At 37.9% G+C, this 20,259-nt stretch overlaps 1 protein-coding gene across 4 annotated transcripts in view; it reads left to right on the plus strand.

Annotated features, from left to right (window-relative positions):
• The window catches only part of SLC10A7 (solute carrier family 10 member 7), a 221,543-nt gene that overhangs the window by 10,050 nt on the left and 191,234 nt on the right, over window positions 1–20,259 (plus strand). For all 4 annotated transcript variants that reach the window (XM_006209928.4, XM_031692479.2, XM_072976117.1 and 1 more), the window contains exons 3-4: window positions 3,595–3,731; window positions 8,508–8,583. In XM_006209928.4, coding sequence (XP_006209990.1) covers window positions 3,595–3,731; window positions 8,508–8,583 — 213 coding nt within the window. The remainder of the gene's footprint in view (window positions 1–3,594; window positions 3,732–8,507; window positions 8,584–20,259) is intronic.

Here is a 20,259-nt window from a genome sequence, read left to right on the forward strand (position 1 = left end):
ACTTTTTAAAATCCCCTCAGCTTAGAAGTAAATATAGCGCATTCTAAACCTGAAGCTCTTCTTGCTTGTTTCCAGCCCAGAGCTATGAGGCTGACTCCCAGAAAGCGAATCCAATAAAGGTCAGATAAGGGTTAGGAGGGAAATTGGTATGTAATGAAAATATCTCTACATCCCCAGTCAGAGCCCCTGATTTTAAGCAATTCTGGATGCTGTCAGTGGTATGCAATGGCTCTGGTATGTGGAGTGTCTCCTCAAGTTTATTTTAATGGAATTTGACCTGGATTACATGTGAATAAACAAAATGCCATGCAGAATCAATTTTTCAATGATTCATGATGTTATTTATTTGAGAAGGTGGCCCTAAATTCTACATGGTTATGTGTGGAATAATACTGTTTCGGATTTTTTAGTGTTTACTTGCTTTTTCTTCCCCAGTGTGATCTTATTTTATCTTTAAGATTGCATAAAGGTACAGAAAATATGTAACACTGGGTTTTTGTAACGGTCTTGAGAATCTTTCTTAGGAACGCTTCCTGCCTGTTATTTCCCTGTTGTGAAGAAGTCCCTGATAACCCAACGTAGTGGTCCCTTGTGATTCATTTTGCTGAGTTCTCTTCTGTTCCATTATTCTAATGCAAGGTCAGTTGTTTCTAATGGTCATTTATCAGGTCAGCTAGTATTTCCTAACTACATTTTATTTTTTATAATTTTTTTCTGATTATAAAAGTAGTATTTCTCCATTGTACAAAGATTAGAAATAATAAAAATAACTGCTGTTAACATTTGTGTGTATTTTAGTTCTTTTTTTCTAAACGTATTTTTCATATAAAGAATATTTTAAAAATATTTTTAAGATTATATATATACACATATAAATTTTATTTTTCTACGTGACATTGTATAATAGTAATTGTTCATGTGATTTAACATTTCATTTAATTTTTATTTGAAAATAAGATAATTTACATTTTATTTACTTTTGTGAAGATAAATAAAAAAGGTACAAAAGTATATATGATGAGAAATCTTCTTTTCACCCGTCTGCTAGATACCCAGCTCTCTTCTCTGGGGACAACAAATGTTAACAGTTTCTGTGTATCTTTCTGGAGCTATTTATGCAAAATACCTGTGTGTACTCCCCACCCGCGTTGCCCCCACCTGTCAAACTGTGGTATTTTATACTATTTGTCACCTTACCTTATTTTACTCAAAACACATATCTTGGAGATTGTTTCACATCAGCACATGAAGAACTAACTCCCTGTTTCTTTTTTTATGTTGAAAAATACTCCATTTTATGGATGTGTCGATAGATTTTTCTAGTCTTCTATTGATGGACATTTAGGTAACTTACAAGGTTTTGCTGTTATAAACATTCTGCAAAGGATAACCTAAAATATGTCACTTCCCACACTTGGGAGTATGTGTGAAGGATTAATTCCTCAAAGCGGAATTGCTCTGTAAGATGGTATGTGCAGTGCGAGCTGTGATAGATATTCCAAATGCCGAGAAAGGTGGCAGGTGCTCGGGAAGGATTTACTGACTGAAGGAATGAGTTGCCGGGTTTCTCTCCCTAGTTTGTGCCAATCGGCACACCTGTTGGTTAGGTAGGGAGAGACCCTGTATTCCGACATCCTCATCCACACAGTTTTAACATGGTTTCTAATAGCTCTTAATACTCTCTTTATTCCTTCAGTTATTTAGTTATTCTCCCACTTTTGGACATGTAAGTTATTTCCAGATTTTACTATAATAGATAATGGCTGTGGTATCAGTTCTGTATATAAATGCTTATAAACACTTTTTATATCCTTGGGATAAATGCCTAGACATAAAATTTGGGGGTCCAAGAATATGAATTGTATTATAGTCCTTAATATATCTTCCCAAATTACTATTCAGAAAAGTTGTACTGTTTTATATTCCTGTGAGAAGTGTATGCAAATGCATTCTGGCTAATCATTTTATGTTAATTTTTTTAAAGATAAAAAATCCACTAATATTGGCTTGATATTTATAGAATGCCTCTGAGTATACTGGAGTGAGATTTGGTTTCAGGACTGCTGAGAATTGTTGGAACTTGCTGGTGCTCAAGTTTTCTCTGGGGTGAAACTTCTGATTCAGTGTCAGGATGGCTCTTTTTTTTTTTTTTTTTTTTTTTTTTTTGGCTCTAATCCATGGACCTATTTGTGGATTCTGGTCTGCCCAGTGCTTCCCAGTTGCCCTGCAGTAGACCCAGATTGCCAGATGTTCCATAGATGCCGTTAGGGACACATTGTGACCAAACTGGGACCGCTGTGTGTCTTCACAAAGAGAGATGAATAGTAGGAGCCGAGGAGACAGATCACAGAAAGTGGTGATCAGTGAATAAGTCTGCATTAACCTACTGCTTATTAAACTATAGACTGTGGTGTTCATGACTGATGTGAACTAGGGGCTTGTGGGGGAAGCAGACATCACAGGGTTGTGTTTACAACCAGTGAATCTCTGGCATCTTTGACTGTGCTTTAATGACTGCCTGCATGTTTTATGTCAGTTTTCTACTACTTCCTGGATTTCTTTCATTTCCACTGAATAACCTCATAACTCTAAGAAATTCAAAGGTAGATGCTTGTTAGTTTGTACATATTTAAACCCCAAAGTTTACTGGCGTATCCTTTTTTAGTTCTGAGACTCATATGTGCCTGGTTTGTTGTGTTTCATGCTAATTTCCCTCCTGGGGCAGCGGTGTGAGCTGGTGGAAGAAGCAGGCAGGCACAGATGTGAAAGCATGCCAGAAAGGGTGCTGACTCTGAGCATCACTGTCAACCTCAATTTCCTCATCAGTAAAATGGGGATAATAATATCTTCCTAATGGGGTGGTTGTAAGAATTAAATGAGGTAACATCCACGAAGTGGCAAGCTAAGAGCATAGCACAGAGCTGCTATTCAGTAAGTGTTAATAAAGAAATCTAGTGAGTGGATGTTGGGGGAAAAGCCATTTTGAGTTGTAGAATATCATTGGGGAAAACAGTTTTAAAAAATTATGATTTGTGTGTAGATTTAGTAACATCTTGTTAGACTGAACACTTCCTAAGTCTGGTGTAATGAATAGAGGTTGATTATCATATTTAATTAAAATACTAGTTCCTGCTAAAATTTTTAAACAGGAATTTGTTTCAGGGAGTTAAACATACACGTTTGTTTACAGTGTCAACAATTCTGAAATTTATACTAGTGTAAAGGGAGTTAGCTCAGTCCTGGTCCAGAATTTTACAAACCTGAATTGTGGGAGTATATTGTATTTGAATGAAATTAGAATGTTTCAGAAATTTTGTATAAAATGATTTATAATGTTCATGAGTAACTTTTTTTCTTTAAGTCTGTTTCTTATGCAAATGCTTATAGATAAGAATTTCAGCTATGAAATAACTCCAAATTAATGGATATTAACTACACTTATTGTGATCATTTTCCAATATACATATGTATCAAATCATCATGCTGTATACCTAAAACTAATAGAATTTTATATGTAATTATATCTCAATTAAAGCAGTCTCTCTTTTGAATAGTTTCCTTACCTTTGTTATTTTGTGTCCTTCATTTTTACAGGAGCTGACCAGTGCTTTGGTGCATTTAAAACTGCATCTTTTTATTCAGATCTTTACACTTGCATTCTTCCCAGCAACAATATGGCTTTTTCTTCAGCTCTTATCAATCACACCCATCAATGAATGGCTTTTAAAAGGGTATGTTTAAATATTTTGAAGGGTCCACTTTTAATGGGGCATCTTTAGTGACATAGTTTCTGTGGCAACTGTATACAAAAGTGTTTATATGTGATATAAGGAAATAAAAACATTTTTAACTTTATTATTAATCTTTAAAATGATAGTGTTTCATCAAGGAAGTTTATTAAAGAATTTTTAACAGAAGCTTAAAATATACCCTCTTGCCTAATCTTAAGGTTTTAAGAGAGACAATTCTCTGTTGGGAGAAAAATAGAAGGTACTAGAGAATATAAGATCTGTGTGCATGTGTGTAATATAGGCTGTCAATTGGGCGCTTTAACTTTTGCATCCTATGCCTTTACCAAATGTACGCAGATACTAGCTGACTATAATATGTGCTTTTAAAATGTATAGGAAAGAAAAAATACATAGAGGGGACAAACATTTAGTTTTTCTCTTGTTCTGTTTTATGTTTGATAGGATAATTGAATTAACAATAGATTTTTATTAGAATCTTTTCTCCAACTGAAAATGTTGCCATGTTTGTTAAAAGGATTTAATGGTTTTAAAAAATTATTTTGAAGTAGTTTAAAACTAACCACATTTTGGCATTATAGGAGAACAGCTAGAAACACTGAACTTAAAGCCTAAATACTGCATTCTGATCCTGTCCCTAACTTGCTATGTGACTTGGAGGAGTTGTTTAATAGTCTTGAACCTCAATTTCCCTGTTTATAAAATGAGGATAATCATACTTTTACTGCCTGCTTAATAACAATGTTGGGGGTATTAACTGAGACCACTTACTCATTCATTTATTCAAATCATCTGTTTAATTCCTACCATATGCCAGGAGTTATTATAGATATTGGAGAAACAGCAGTGAACAAACTGGCAAATGCCAGTTAGCTTTGCATGCCAAGGAGACTCTAGGTGTGGCTGTCAATAAACGGGTAGATAGATAATCCAGATAGAGATAAGTGATGTGAAATAAAACTGTATGATCTGGCTAAAAGTGGTTGGGAGGGTAGGCTGGTGATTAATTTAAATTGCAGTATTCTGGGGACAGAATGTTCTAGGCAAAGGAAACAGAGTGTGTAAGGGCTGGGACAAGCCTGCTGTGTTCTAGCACCAGGAAAATGACAGTGATGGCCACAGCCTGATGATTAGAGGACGAATAATATGAGTTGGAGTTGAAGGTAGGCGGGAGCCAGGTCATGCAGAGCCTTGTAGGCTATGGTAAATCATTCAGATTTTATTCTGAGAGCTGCAGGAAGCTACTGGAGGGATTTAAATGAAAGAGTATGTGGTCTGATTTCTGTTTGCAGATGATTCTTCTAGCTCGTGTGTGGAGACTAGACAGGAGAAGGGCCTGAGAGAAAGCTGAGGCACCAGCTTGGAGGCTAGTGTCGTAAGGTAGCAGTGCAATAGAGAGATGGTGTATGGAGGATGTGTTTTGTTTTGTTTTGTTTTGTTTCGTTTTCTTTATTTTTTTAGGATATACTTTAAATTTAGAGCTCTCAGAACCCATGGGTGGATAGGACGTAGAGAAAGAGAAGAGCAGGGAGGAGTCAAGGATGATTTCTGGATTTGGGGTATGAGTCACTGGGTAACTGGTGGCTCCGTTTCCTTAGCTGGAGAAAAATAGGTTAGGACGAGGTGGGGGAAATAGAGAGTGCTGTTTTGGCCAGTTTGGGTTGGAGAGAATGAACATAAAATTTCACCAGAAAACATGAAATGCCACATAAATATGATGACATCATTGTAGAGCAACAATGTATGACGTGTATTAAGAGCCAGTATTTACCGAGTATCTGCCCCATATGGAGCACTCAGGAAATAGGAAGATATTAACTCATTTTCCTTGTATTCAGAGAGCTTCCAATTTAGTTGGATGTGTATAGCAACCGATCAAAATGGGGCAGCATGTGATTTGTTAGATGTGTGTTGTGATCAGTTAAAAGGTAGGAGATTCAGCAGGGGTTGTGTACTCCTAAAGCAGAAGATTAAAAAATGAGGCATTAGTGCTAGACAAAGATAAAAAACTTCCTGAAAAGGCCAGAGTTGCAGAAGATCGGAACTACTGGGTTGAGGAGTTTGGGTTTGAATCTGTAGATAATGGAGGGTTCTTAAATGTGCTAAGCAAGAAGATGATATGCTTAAAAGTGGTCATTAAGGAGATTATCTGGTAGCATTATACTGAGTATAGAGTAGAGCTTGTAATCTCAGTATGCTGAAAAGCACACAGTTCTCACCTCAGGATATTAAACTTAAAGGCGCACAAAAGTAGACTACCTCACTCACTTTTTCTCCCTTCCCCTCCTCAGTTTGAGAATACACACTTAGTATGTTAGCTTGTGGGAGCTGCAGACTCCTACATTAGGATTCTGTTTAAGTCACCGAAATAAATTCTGAGCACATACTTTTTACCTTGATGTGTTAAAGGGAAAGAGCGGAGGTATAGAGACCATTCAGGAGGTGTTTGGAAATGTCTAGACTTGGGTGAAAAGCATCTGAAGAGGGATGATGGCCACAGTCGTGGAAAAGCATGGAAAGTTGGTTGTGGTGATTGATTGGTTTATGAGGAGTAGGTGAAGCCACACTGAACTCCAAAGTTTCAAACTGCACCATTAGGGGAAAAAAAATGTCCCATTGATAAAAGTAGGTTAATTGAGAGGCAAAATGGATTTTTTAGAAAATATATAGATTCAAAATTAGATGTATTTAATGTGACGCGGTAGTCATAGGCAGCTACACATTTGGGAATGGCAGTTAGGGCTAGAGATGTTAATTTGTAAGTATTCTGATAGATTCAGATTGGAAAGTAAGATTGAGAAGAAGACAAGAGTCGCCAGCAAAAAACTAGAATGGCCTGGTTTAAAAGACAGGAGATAAATTAGAATGACGACATGTTATGGCAAACAAGGAAACAGTGCTTTGAGAAGCAGATGGGTCAGGGGAATGAATATAGGGAAAAGGATGTTGGATTTGGTGATTAGGAGATCACTGGTCACTTATAAGTTTGCTGCTTTTACTAGAAGGGGCGTAGTCAGATTCCAGGGGAGCAAAGGGAGAATGAGCTGTAATGTCATGGAGGTGGGGCACAACAATGAGCCATGATGAAAAAAGTCGGATTACATCTTGAGGAGGCAACAGTACTAATTTCGAGGTTAGTTACCTACATTTGTTTGTTGAATGTTCTGCCTCCTTGAAGTCAGGAATGACATCTTGTTCTTTTTTTTATACCCTTGTGTAGTATCCTCCCTATAGAAAGCATATGTATTCAGTGTATAGGTTAGTGATTTTTTTTCAATGTGTAGGTTAGAGAGAACGCTCCTTTGTACATAGAAGGGAAGGGACCAGAAATGAGGGAAAGACTGAAAATGCTAGAAGGGTAGAAAATACCTAAGAGGACCTGTTCCTGGTATTGGTGGTAGGGAAGAGAGAAGGCAGGGAGGCTGGAGGAGGCGGCTTCGGTCAGTCTTTGTCCCTGGATTCCAGAATAAACGTTTAACCCTGCATAGATGGCTTTGTGAATTCAGTTCTATTATTGAACTCCTTTCTTTAGTTTTCAGAAAAATGAGAATAATAATAGTATTTATCTTAAAGACTTGTGAAGAATAAGTAGTAAAGTGTCTAGGACAGTGTCTACAACAAACGATAAATACTTAGTAAGTATTAGTGCTGTTGATGGTGAGATGACCAGGAAGGCTCTGAGACTGGGAATTCATATTTGGACAGACTGCTTTACAGATCACTTGGGAAAATCAACCTTAAAAGATCACACTGAAGTGAGCTGAGCTGGAAATTCCATTTAAGGTTTTTTTCTTAAGTTGTCAGTCAAGATTAATTAAAACTTGTATTTGAGAACTAATATAAATTCATTGCATGAAGATTAGACAATACATTATTACAAAATTGAATAAAAATCACTTGTGAGCCTACATTCAAAATACTAGCCAGATACTCTGTGTCCTTGAGTCCTGTGTGAACTTTCCACTTTAGGTGGGTCAGCCACTCACTGTCCCTAGAATGTATAAATGTCGAGTAAGTTGTTTTTACTGTAACTACTTGGATTTACTATTCATAATTTCACTTGCTTATCATGCAATGTATTTTCTATTCTAAACTAAGAGTATAGACTCCTTGTCATGATCTGGGGAGTGTACACATACTTTAATAAAAATCAAATTTAGAATTTACTACAGGTTCTGAATCCAAGTTGTGTATAATTGTGTCATGCCTATTTTTGTAATGATACTACAGCAATACGAAAATGTCTCCTATGAGATGCAAGTTTGAGAATTGCTGTTTCACTGGAAGGAATCAGCAAATACAAGCTTGTGATTTGTTAAATACTTTTGAACTTTGGAAGAGGTTTTAAAGTTTTATTTTTCCAAAAGCCTTCCTACAAAAAAAAAAAATGGAAGGGAAAGATACTTGATAATAACTAAGATTATATATGCTCCCCAAATGATTTACTATTTTGATTATCTTTCAATGACCACATTCACTGTAACTTGATTGTTTTTTGAATTGTGCGAGTGTTTAAGTAATTTGAGAAATGAAAACACCCAGGCCCATGGAATGGAGTGAGAACTTCCCCACACATTTGTATCATCTGCTAAGCCATGTTGCCTCAACAGAGTTGTCTCATCTCAACAAGTATGTGTGTCAATAAACAGACTCCTGTTTACAGTTACTCAGCTCTGCTGTTTTAAAATGAATGTAGCAAAAACTATTTATAGCTGAAAAAAAAACCTACTTATAATTGCTTTTTCTTTTGTTTTTCAGTTTGCAGACAGTAGGTTGCATGCCTCCCCCTGTGTCCTCTGCAGTGATTTTAACCAAGGCGGTTGGTGGAAATGAGGTGAGTCATGGGGCTATAAATGAGTGCTTTGCTTTTATATTTTATTTTGTTTCATTTTATTTCATTTTATTTTATTTATTTTCTTTTATTTATGTCTAAGGAGTCATGTCACAAAAATGCGTAACTATAGCAGCTTATGATAGAAGTGGGTGGCCTCATGTATTAGGATGATGCTAAAACAGATGATAATGAGTGGAATTTAGGATTTCAAAGAGAAGAGCAAGGGAGGTAAAATGAAATAGAGATGATGATTTTTCTATCTCAGTGGGAAATTAGGAGACAGAGGACAAGGAATCCAAAGAAAAGGACTTTTACATCCAAGACACATGAACTGAGAGGACACCCGCTATGGCCATTCCTTTGTTCTTAAAAGAATTTAGGGCAGACTACGTTCATGGAAAAAGGGTCAGTATAAGTTTAATGGCAAGTGATCTTCAAGTGATAAAAAAGGAGAAATGAGGCCAGATTTCTAAGATAAGTTCAAAGAAATTATCCAACTGCTAGGGGACTGTGGCAAAAGAAAAATGCTTGTGTATTCGAGATAGCGGTTGTCTATTTCAGGAGCTGCTTGTAGGTGGTTCTTGGCCGAAAAGCCCTAAAACTTTGGACTCTGCTTTGTAGTAGCTTATTCCTCCTTTTCTACTAATATGCCATCATTCAGAAAAGAATACTGCTGGATGAGGGAAGATACAAGGGTTTCTGACTGCAATTCATTCTCAGGATTTTGCTTTCTTCACATCTATTTTCATCATCATTCATTTTATTCATTCCAAAAATGTTTATTCAGCACCTGCTATGTTCTTTTTTAAAAAAGGTTTATTGACATATCATCGACATACAAAAACTGGACAAATTTCAGCAACTTAGCATTTTGACATATGTGTGTACCTGTGAAACCATCACCATGATTGAGACAGTGAGCTTATCCATAACCCTCAAAAGGTTCCTTGTATGCCTTTGTCATCCCTCTCTGCTGTCTTAGCGTCCCTCTTCCCCAGGCAACCACTGACCTGTTTTCTGTCACTATCGGTTAGTTTACATTTTCTAAAGTTTTGTATGATAGAATCATGGAGCATGTACTCTGTTTTTTTTTTTTTTTCATTTCTGTCTTCTTTTACTCAGCATGATTATTTTGAGATTCACCTGTTGTGTGTATCAATAATTCAGTCCTTTTTATTGCTGAATAGTAGTATCTTGTATGGATTTGCCAAAATTTGATTATCCATTCACTTGTTGGTGGACATTTGGGCAGTTTCCGCTTTTGGGCTATGGACATTGTGTACAAATCTCTAAGTGGACATATACTTTCATTTCTCTTGGGAATACTTAGTAGTGAAATGGCTGGATTATCTAATAGGTGTGTGTTTTAGGACCTTTCAACCAAGGGAAGAATCACCAATAAATATAAATCATCTATAAATAGCTTCTGGAGTGGACCATGCCTATCAATATACAAACACTCTTCTCTTTACCACTGGTGTATGTTTAACTTTTTAAGAAATTGCCCAAGTATTTTCCAAAGTGGTTGTACCATTTTACATTTTAAACATCAGCATATGAGAATTCCAGTGTTCCACATCGCATGGTTGTGTCATTCTTTTAAATTTTAGCCATTCTGATATGTGCGTAGCGATATCTCATTGTGTTTTTAATTTAATTTGCATTCCCCAGTGACTAGTAATGGTGAACATGAGTATCTTTTCATGTGCTTATTTAGTATCCATGTCTTTCTGGGGAAATGCCTATTAAAATTTTGCTTTTTTAAAAATCGGGTGTTTTGTTTTGTTACTGATGAACCTTGAGAGTTTTGTATGTACTGGATACAAGCCCTTCATCATATATATATATGCTTTGTAAATATTTCTCCAAGTCTGTGGTTTGTCTTCTCATTTTGTTACCAGTGTCTTTTGAAGAGCAGGATGATAGTAGAGGAAATAAAAGGTGGTTGGATTCTGTACATATTTTGAAGGCAAGGATGTGCTGCTGAATCGGATGTGGGATGTGAGAGAAAGAAAGACTTAAGGGTTTTTGACTGAACAACTGAAAAGATGGCGTTTGCTGAGATAGAAAAGAGGACTACATGAGAGCAGGTTTGGGGGTATTTAGTCTTGGTGGGCAAGGCTATACTGTGATAACTAAGAACCCCAAAATCTTAGTGATTTGTTTAGCATAAAGGTTTATTGCCTGCTAGTGGTACCTGTCCCGTGTGGTTCAGTGGGAGGGTCTTTGCCATCGCTAAGGAAGCCTGGTTGGTGGAGTCTCCATGTCTTGAAGGTACACCATCTGGATGGAACACAAGGCATTTTCAGTTGCCACGGCAGGGAAAGAGAGAGATTGGAGAATCACAAGTGTGCTTTTTGTTGTACAGCCTAGAAATGATACCTGGCACTTCTGCTCACATTAAATTGGCCACAGCAGGTTGTGTGGCCTCACCATGTGTTGTCATTCATGTGCCCTGAGGGAGAGGAGACCTGGACATTGACAAACACTTGTAATGTCAGCCATATTGATAAGATCAAGAGTTTTTGGTGTTTTTTTTTTTTTTCTGGGGCATGTTAAGATGCCTATTACACATCCAAATGAAAATGTAAGCAAGCAGTTAGAGATACAAGGGTTGAGAGTTCAGGGAGTGGCCTGAAACATAATTTAGAGAGTCATCAGTGAATAAATGGTGTTTAAAGCCAAGATTGGGTGAGATTCCTTAGGGAAAGAGCAGAGATAGAAAAGAGAAAAAGAGAAGAGGTTCAAGGACTGAGCCCTGGGATCCTCCACCGTTAAGGGGTCAAGACACAGGAGTAACCAGGAAAGGCAACAGAGAGAGCATAATTAATGAGACTGAAGCAAAAACAAGAGAGCATAGTACTCTGGAACCCAGGTGAGGAAGGTGTTTCAGGGAAGAGGGTGTGGTGAGCTGTGTCAGATTCTGCAGATATGAGTTGTGTAAGATGACTTCAGAGAATTGACATTGCATTAAGCTATGTGAAGGTTACTGGTAACCCTGACGAGAGTGGTTTTGGTGGAACATAAGAGCAAAAGCTTGTTTGGAGTGAGTTCAAGGAAAACAGGGAGAGAGGAATTAGAGACAAGAAATATAGACCACTGTTTTGAAGTCCTTTGTGATAAAAGGGAGTAGAGAAATGGGGCTGTCGTTAGAGAGAAATATGGGGTCAAGGTTTTTTTTTAATGCAGGAAGGACAGCATGTTTCCATTATGATGGGAATCATGCAGTAGAGAGGGAGCTGTGGATTTAAGAGAGAGTGCTGGAGTCATTTGTTTGATCAAGTGGAAGGGAATGGTAACGGGTTGTGTGAGCTTCAGTAGGAGCTGGGACTATTTATTCATAATAACAGGAGGGAAGGTCGAGTGTGTGGAAATAGATCCATGTAGATGGGTCGAAGGGACACACTTGGGAGCTTTCTTCTGATGATTTTATTTTTTCTCAGTAGCTGAAAGCGATGAGGGGTTAGGTGCTTCATGTGTGAGATGAGAGGAGAGAATGTGGAATTGCCATCCAGCTGAGGAGAGTGAGTCAACTGGAGAGTGTGGTAGCATTGATACAGGAAAATGGGGCACGAGAGGATGGCCATGTCCCAGGTCTTGGTTGAGTCCCTGGGGCACGCCCCACCAAGTGAGGGTCTTTGGCTTCGCGCAGGAAAGAATTCAAGAACGAGCCATAGTAGAGTAAAAGCAGGTTTATTCAGAGAGATGCACACTCCACAGACTCAGTATAGGCCATCTCAGAAGGCCAGAGAGGTCGTGAGGCGTGGGGGTGGGTGTTTAGTTTAAAGTAAAATAGATACACACTCCATAGACACGATGTAGTCTGTCTCAGAAGGGGAAGTGGCCATGAGGTGTGGGGGTTGTTAGTTTTTAAGGGCTTGGTTATTTCGTATGCTAACCAGTGGGAGGATTATTCCAGCTACTTTGGGGAAGGGGCTGGGATTCCCATGAATCGGGCCACCACCCACTTTTTGACCTTTGATGGTTAGCCTCAGGACTGTCATGGCACCTGTGGGAATGCTACTTACCATGTTAATATGTTACAATGAACGTATAATGAAGCTCAAGGTCTGCTGCAAGTCAAATGTCCCACCATCCTGGGGTTCAAGTCTGCTGGGAGTTGAATTTTGTGCCATCTTGGTGCTAACTGCTGTGTCATTCCTTTAGTGGCTGTGCCCTGCCCCCTTCCTTCCTGTCTCAGCATTGCCAGGCAGTACCAAGGACCCAGCTAAGATCCAGCCATGCATCAAAGTGAAGCCAGGCATCACGGGTGTGTGTTTCTCTCTCTCTGCTGCATTTAGCTTCTCAGTGTAAGAATGCAATTGTCAGACGGTTGGATTTAACCAGCGTTTCATTGTGTCAAGTAATTATTTCAGTGGCCACATTATTAGTGAGATAGAGAAGTTATCAGAGTTTTGGATTAGTGCCTGCTATGATTATCTTTCTATTGCCTTGAAAGAATTTGAGGAAAGGGACTCTTTTGCTATATATGAGAGTAGTGTTAATTTGTTTAAAGGTGTCATTTCTTTCTGTCTTTCTGATGTGAGTCCCTTAAAACCCTCTTTGTTCTCAAATGACTTTTGGCAGAAGTTCAAAGGTCACTCATTTTCTTGACAGTAACATGTAGTATTTGAAAGTGTATCTACATGTTCATTCCCCAGTAGATATTTAAATGATTTTCATTAATGTTGCATGTTAACAATGTTGAATTTGTGAACATCTTTTTTGTTTTCTAACATCATTGGTCTAGTTCTTCAAGGGCTTATATTGTGCAACTTCATAATTGTCGAGCATTTTTGTAGTCCTGGGGAGTAAGATACAGTTTTTTCATAAATATTGAAAATGGAGCTTCAGAAATGAAGCTTGCAAAGTCTAGTTTGGTCATATCTTCTAATGGGAACTGAATAGGCTATTTTATATTTATGTTAGATTATGGACAAAAATGCTCTGCCAGTAAAGATATTAGATTTTAAGTTTCATGTTTTTCTAAAATAATAATTTAACTGAATATAGGTTTTTGTTGAAGTTAATGTAAAAGGGAAGACTGATCTTTTGGATAATTTATTAGAAAAATCTAATCTAAGGATAGAAAGTGAATTTTTTGGTGCATGTAAATGAAAAAGTTCAAGAGCTGAGTCCAGCGTCAGGTGCCATTGGGTGAAGGTTTCGATCCTGCTTCTCTGTGATTCTCTGTGCTGCCTTGACACATGGCTGTTTACCCACATGGGTTTCAACATGGTGGGGAGTGGGCGTGGAGGATTGCTGGGGCTCATTGCCACGTTGCGCTGTCCTTTCCAACTGACTATTCTTTGTGGTATTTGGGACATGTCAAAAACACCTTTTTCCTTCCAGATTTTGTGCTATTAAACTTCTTTACATTGAGTTTATGCTCTCATATACGTATACATATATATATATATATCTTTAATATCTATATACATGTTTAGCATATGCTCTCATGTGTTAAAGAAAATGTGTAATTGTGTAGCAAATTTGTATTTAATGATTTTGGGGACGTATGCAGGTATAATAGTGTCATTTGAAATGATTCTCTTAATTTTATTTTGTAGAGTTGTTATATAGCTTAGGAGGAAATTTTCTTCTCTGTTACTTACATCCTTCTCGTCTTAAATGCTTTTCCCGTAAAACTACTGGTTACCCAAAGGTTTTTATCATGGATTGAAAGTTACTGCATCCCTTTAACTCACCTCTCGCACTTTGGAGAGAATTGCCTCATTACTTTGTGTTAAATTGAAAAACAATTTCCGTTTTTGTAACTTAGGTTGTTTTTGTTACAGTGAGCCAACTAGAATTTGTAATAATTTTTAGCAGCAGAGGGAACTCTGCGTATGTGCATAACAATGCGTATATGCTGGAATGCTGGCCTATCCTTTAGGTATTAAAATGAGACTGTTTAAGGGGAGAGCTGACTGACAGTCTTATTTTGTGGCTTTAAAATTTTAAACTACTTTCATTTAAATATTGGAAACATGGTTATGTTCTTTTTTGTGATTGTTATTTATTCATTCCAGTGTTTTAAATGCAATTTTTCAAAACTGCTGGATTGTAGAGTGTGCTCTTGCCATGGTCTGATGGATGGTAATGGTGGTAGTGGGTGTGTGCGTGCGTGTATGTGTGTGCTTGCGCACGTGCACAGTTATAGTTCCTTATTTGAATAACAGAAAACGTAATGACTTGGTGAACCCTAATTTCATTGCCAGAGGTAAGAAAGAAGATACATCAAAATGTTTTCTTTTGTATTCAAACATGGGAGACTTAGGATAAACACATAGTCTTTGTTTAAAATTATATACATTTGTTAGGTTTAAATTTCTGTTCCAAATGTTAAGTTCTGTGGTTAAAAAAAATACAGTTTTTTTCCTAAAGCCTTACATTGGTTTTAAACCTCATGGAATTTGTTGAGAAGAATCACTGGATTTAAATTTAAGTGACTTCTGCCTGATAGTAACTACCACAGGGATTCCTTTTTATAAAAGAAGTTTGTTTTTTAAAAAATGGTAAATGATTTCTCTAAATTTGGAGAGAAATTTACGTGGTTTTCATATTATTGTCATAGAGGTATTTCATTTGTCACTTATGCTGTTGTTTCATGAAAAAGCAAGAAAGGTAGAGTTTGGGAAGAGATGCATTATCTACTTTTACCTCAGTATTTCTTTTTTTTCAAGCTGAGATAGGGAAGGATTCAGCTAAAAGCCACTCCTCAAAATGCAAAGTAAATATGAGGTCTTAATACCCAAGTAAAGTTGCAAGGTTATATAACTTTGTAAAATTTTAAACTAAGTAGGAGAGAGAGAAATAGAATTAAAGTCTTCTACCCTCAAATATCTGAAGGAAAAAAGAAAATGAAAAGAAAAACGTTAAGAATTATAATAGGCGAAAGACAAAGCAAGTAAGGAAGGGGTTTCTAGGCATATCTGAGAGGAGGATTTTATGCTAAACACTATGTTCTCTGTGTTTACGGGGAAGCCTGATAATTTGAACCGTGAAAATAAGACACCTTCAGCACTAACAGCAGTGTACTGATTATAGGCACGTTTTTTATGTCGGTTTGTTTACTTTGCTTTTGTTTTTGTTTCTTAAAGTATCACCCCACATCTGCATTACCGAGGGTGATGGGGGGAAAACCCTTATCTCCACCTTAGACCTATCGAATTAGAATTAATGGATGGTCCTCAGGGTTCTCCTTCTTTTTAAAGTTACGAAATATCTTGCCTACAAAAGGTGTATAAAACACAGTCATCTAAACATGACTGTGTCCACCAACCAACTTTAGAAATAGAATGTGATAGTCAACAGCAGTTAAGTACCCACTTTATGTAGACACTGTCTTCTGCCATTGGGAAAAAAAGGAGAGTAAGATCTGGGGCCAGCCTTCAAGACGCCGACATGGAGTGTGATGCTACACTATTTGAAACCTCTTTTCATGTTATAAACTTCACAGAGATAGGCAAAACAGAGTAGAATGGCTTTATGTTGGCCCGAATCAGTAAAATCATTGTTTTTCATTTTTAATGTAGAAAATCCCAAAATGTTCCCCAAGGGAGTTCAGCCCCATTCAGCTGGGTGGGACAGTCAGAAATTCTGTGTGGGGGTCTGTACTGTGTTTGTTTAGACCATCCTCTTGTCTAGTTTAGAGATAGACAGTGTGCTGCTTTTCCTGTAAACATTTAGCTGCAGTTTTTATTATACTTTAGTTAACAGTTTGAAGAATTTTAAAACCCTCTGATAGTCAAGCAGAATTCCAAAAACATCTTAAAGAAAAGTTTTGATTTCAGGGATAGTAGAAAGGTGACAGGTTAAAAGTGTGTGTGTGTGTGTGTGTGTGTGTGTGTGTGTGTGCGCTTAATTTCATCAATGAGGTTATTGCCCACATCTCTTCAAAGAAGATTTAAGAATGTCTCCTGAGCAAAGAAAATTATTACCTGTGGCGAACTCTTTAAGTCATCACCAAAGGTCACGGCAGTCTGAGTATTTAAAAAAAGGTTTTCTGTCTGCTTGGCAAGCAAATGAAGCGCTCATTACGAACTTTAAAATTATAGCCATGAGAAGATTTTTGCTAGAGGTGAAAGATCAAGATCATCACAGTCCAAATGCAGACAGAAAGCTCAGCTTCTGGCTTATCAGCAAGGCATGAAACATTTCAGGGTTATTTTGCATTACCAATGGGGAGTTGATCTTGCTAATCCAATGCATGAAGATAAGATTCACTGAAACATTTATAAAGGCCTTTAGAGTAGATCTGATAGGCAGAGCGAGGACTTGAAGGGCGAAGGAAATCTGACCTGTCACTCACTGTCTCAGCCACAGCAGTCACTTGGCTTTTCTGGGCCTCGCCTTTCTCTTCTGTTCAATGGGGCTGGTGACTGCTTGTGCCTGAGGTGGGAGTTTAATGGCCTCTGGGAGCAGTCTTGTACTGCCTGAAAGAGGCTGTCAGCCTTGAGCCCTCCTGCAAGCTGGCCTGTGTGTACTTCCTACCCTCCGGCCTCCTGTGCTCTCTGGGAAAGCGTCATTGTCTTTCCTCTTTGACAGATGACAGAGCAGAAGTAACAGCAGCAAGAAATTCCATGTCTCTGCTCTTCTTCCATTCCTACCTTTTAACTTTCGCCCAGAAAATGAGACTAGGTTAGCATTCTTAGGAGTCCTAGAAAGAGTGGGCTGTGTTTGTTTGAAGCTGCTATAAAACTTGCTTGAAGTATACCTGGGTTTCCCAAGATTTTTGTGTATAGCTTAGAATTCTCTCATTTAACCCCTCAATTCTCTCAAGTTGTACCACTCTAACCAAATGGGGCCTCTCAACGGTTGGCAGTGACTTCTGTTCACCAGATCCAGTGGCCAGTTCTCAGTTCTCGTCGTCTAGGACCTAACTGCAGCCTGTGACACCATGCCTGCCTGCCCCCAACTTCCTCTTGTTTCCCTGACTCTCTTCTCTCTTAATTCTCCTCCTCCATCTCTCATCACTGCTTTTCTTCTAATCTGGCTCCTTCCTCATCTGAATGGGCGTGTCTTCCAGGGACCTGATCTTGAAACACCTTGTCAGGAATCGTCAGATTCCTGTTTCTGAGACCTTCTTTCTATAGCTGAAGTCATTTGATCCCCACCTTTGGGTACACCTCTGCTTCAGACATAAGGACCAGTCCTGATCTTGGGGGAGAAGCATCTCAACAACATTAGCTTAACATGCTGAGGTGAGCATCACCACCTGTGCTGCTGGGCCACCTGACCTTTAAGCAAAGGATACACTTGCCAAGGAATCAAAAAGGATATTCGATTCCTACCTCTACCATTATTCACCTAGTGGTCTCAGTGGTCACCAGGTAAGCCCTGGACTTCTCTGAGCCCTGGTTTTCTCATCTGAGGAGCAATAGTACTTGTATCCTTATTTCATAGGATTGCTTCCAAAGATCTCACAAAATTGTACACAGAAGTGCTTATAAATTAATTGTCAGGCAACCGATCAAGCAAGCATCAGCATTATCCTCATAATAGAGGTTTGTCACTGATGATATCATCTAGTTTTCTGAGTCATTATCATTGCCTTCTCAAAATTTGATATACGTTCACTCATTTACTCACTTCATTCACTACTCATTCAAAAAAATATGTGTTGAGTCCTTGCTACAGCTTCCTGTATATAGTACCTTCACAGAATTTTCAGTTGAGTAAGTGATGTAAAACATGAACAAGTAAATTGAAATGTATGATGGTTGATGTTTAAATAAATTTACAAGATGGCAGGTGTTTAAATAAATTTACCAAACTAGGTAATTCCAGTTTATAAGTTTGTATTATAGGCCCTCAACATTTTTACATAAATATTTCTTACCATACATGGAGCATTCATGTCCGATATCCAAGATTACCCTTTCTGGGAACTAAAGGCACAGGAAGCCAAATTGTTTATGGAAAGATTGCTTTGGGAATTTAGAACCAGATAAAGAGGATTGTACAGATCTGTGGGATGTTTCCTCTAAACTATGAAGCTTGGAAAACCATCCTGGTTCCATCCCAGCTAACAAACAAACAAACACACACACTGCAGAAGCAATCAGATACCCTGTGCCCTTTAACCAGCTCTTCATAAACATTGGATATTTGTTATCTGATTTTTTTTTGATATCAGATTGCTTGCGTATATAATGACTAACAAAATATTTTTCAGTGATTTGATTTATTTTGATTACTTACATTTTAATGATCAGACTTCCTTTTTAAGGGGGTACACTGAACCCATTAGTGATTTTGAGGAAACATTAGTCTAGACAATAACCCACTCCTAACTTTTTCTTAGCTATTCTTATTTGATTAATGTTCATATTTGTTGTATCTTACAGAGAATTTGACTATTTTTACCTTTATTTCCAAATTCTAGGCAAGTACCTTTTTTAGGTTCTTCGGCTTTATCTGTGCACTGGCTACATGCCAGTTACATATATATTTGTATATATTTACGAAGGTGTTACTACTGAAAGTAGGAGACATTCTCCATGATTTGTTAGACCATGGAGTTAGGGAAATATCAATAAATGAAATCTGTCTCTTCTCTTGGCCCCATCCCTAACTAGCCCTGTGATTTTGGGTATTCTCTTTTTCAATTTTTTAATCAATTTTGTGTAGGGAGGATCATTTTAGATGAAAATATTTTGGGAAAGAAACATATAGGGACCTATATAAATAAAAGGAGGTAATCTGTCATTTTAAGCTGTTTGCTTCTTGGTGAAGTATCACCTACTTTATTGCATTAATTGTAGCTTTCTCAATTTATCCTCCCTATGAGATTATCTGCTTCATGGAAGAGGATGGCATTATCCATGTAGCTTTCATGTGAAGGTGTTCAGCATCTATCAATCTGAAGGAATCAAGCATAATCTTTACTGCATTGCCACAGACTTTGGAAACGCCTCTTTTAAACTGTACTTGCTTTATGAAGACATCAGACTGTGTCTTGTGAGTATCTAATGAGAACATCTTGCTTAGTGCAGTAAGATTTTTCAAGCAGATTATTCATGACCAGGAACACTTGGACCCAAACTAATGGTCTGAATAAATTGAGTAGGACTGAGCTGCATTCTAATCAAGGGCCAAGATTTTAGACTCGCAGGGCCCTCTCAGTGAGTGATTTCCATTTTTTTTTAAATACACAATCCACAGATAGAAACTGAAAAGTTTCCAAAGAATAGTTGCTGTATGTGTAAGTCACAAAGGTTAACTTTCCTCTCTTGCCCTCTCCCTTTCTCTCTCCTCCTCTGCCTATCTTCTTTCCTTCCCTTTCTTTAATCTGTAAGCTAAATGCCAATCAGTATTCACTAAATTGATTTTGTGAACTAGAGTTTGAACAACACTACCCTAAGCTGCAGTGGAAACCTGCCATCCATGTTTCTTCTTGAGGCAGCTCCTCTGATCCTCTGGACAAACTTCCCAGCCTTTGGTCTTTTCTCAAGGGAATTTCTGGCCTCCTGTTACTTGCAGACAGTTCCTTTGGTGTTAGACCTCGGACCACGTCGAGAACTATGTGCTCCTGGTAAAGTCTTCTGCTGCTTGTGGTCAGCTCAGTTGACCAGTCTGCTCCTAAAATAGAGACTTCCTCATCTCCCAGTATCTCCCAGTTAAAGTCCTGACCATCAGTCAAGGCCTGGCTCAAATATGTTTCCCCTCACA

The sequence above is a fragment of the Vicugna pacos genome, chromosome 2, assembly GCF_048564905.1.
Source record: "Vicugna pacos chromosome 2, VicPac4, whole genome shotgun sequence".
Lineage (NCBI taxonomy): Eukaryota > Metazoa > Chordata > Mammalia > Artiodactyla > Camelidae > Vicugna > Vicugna pacos.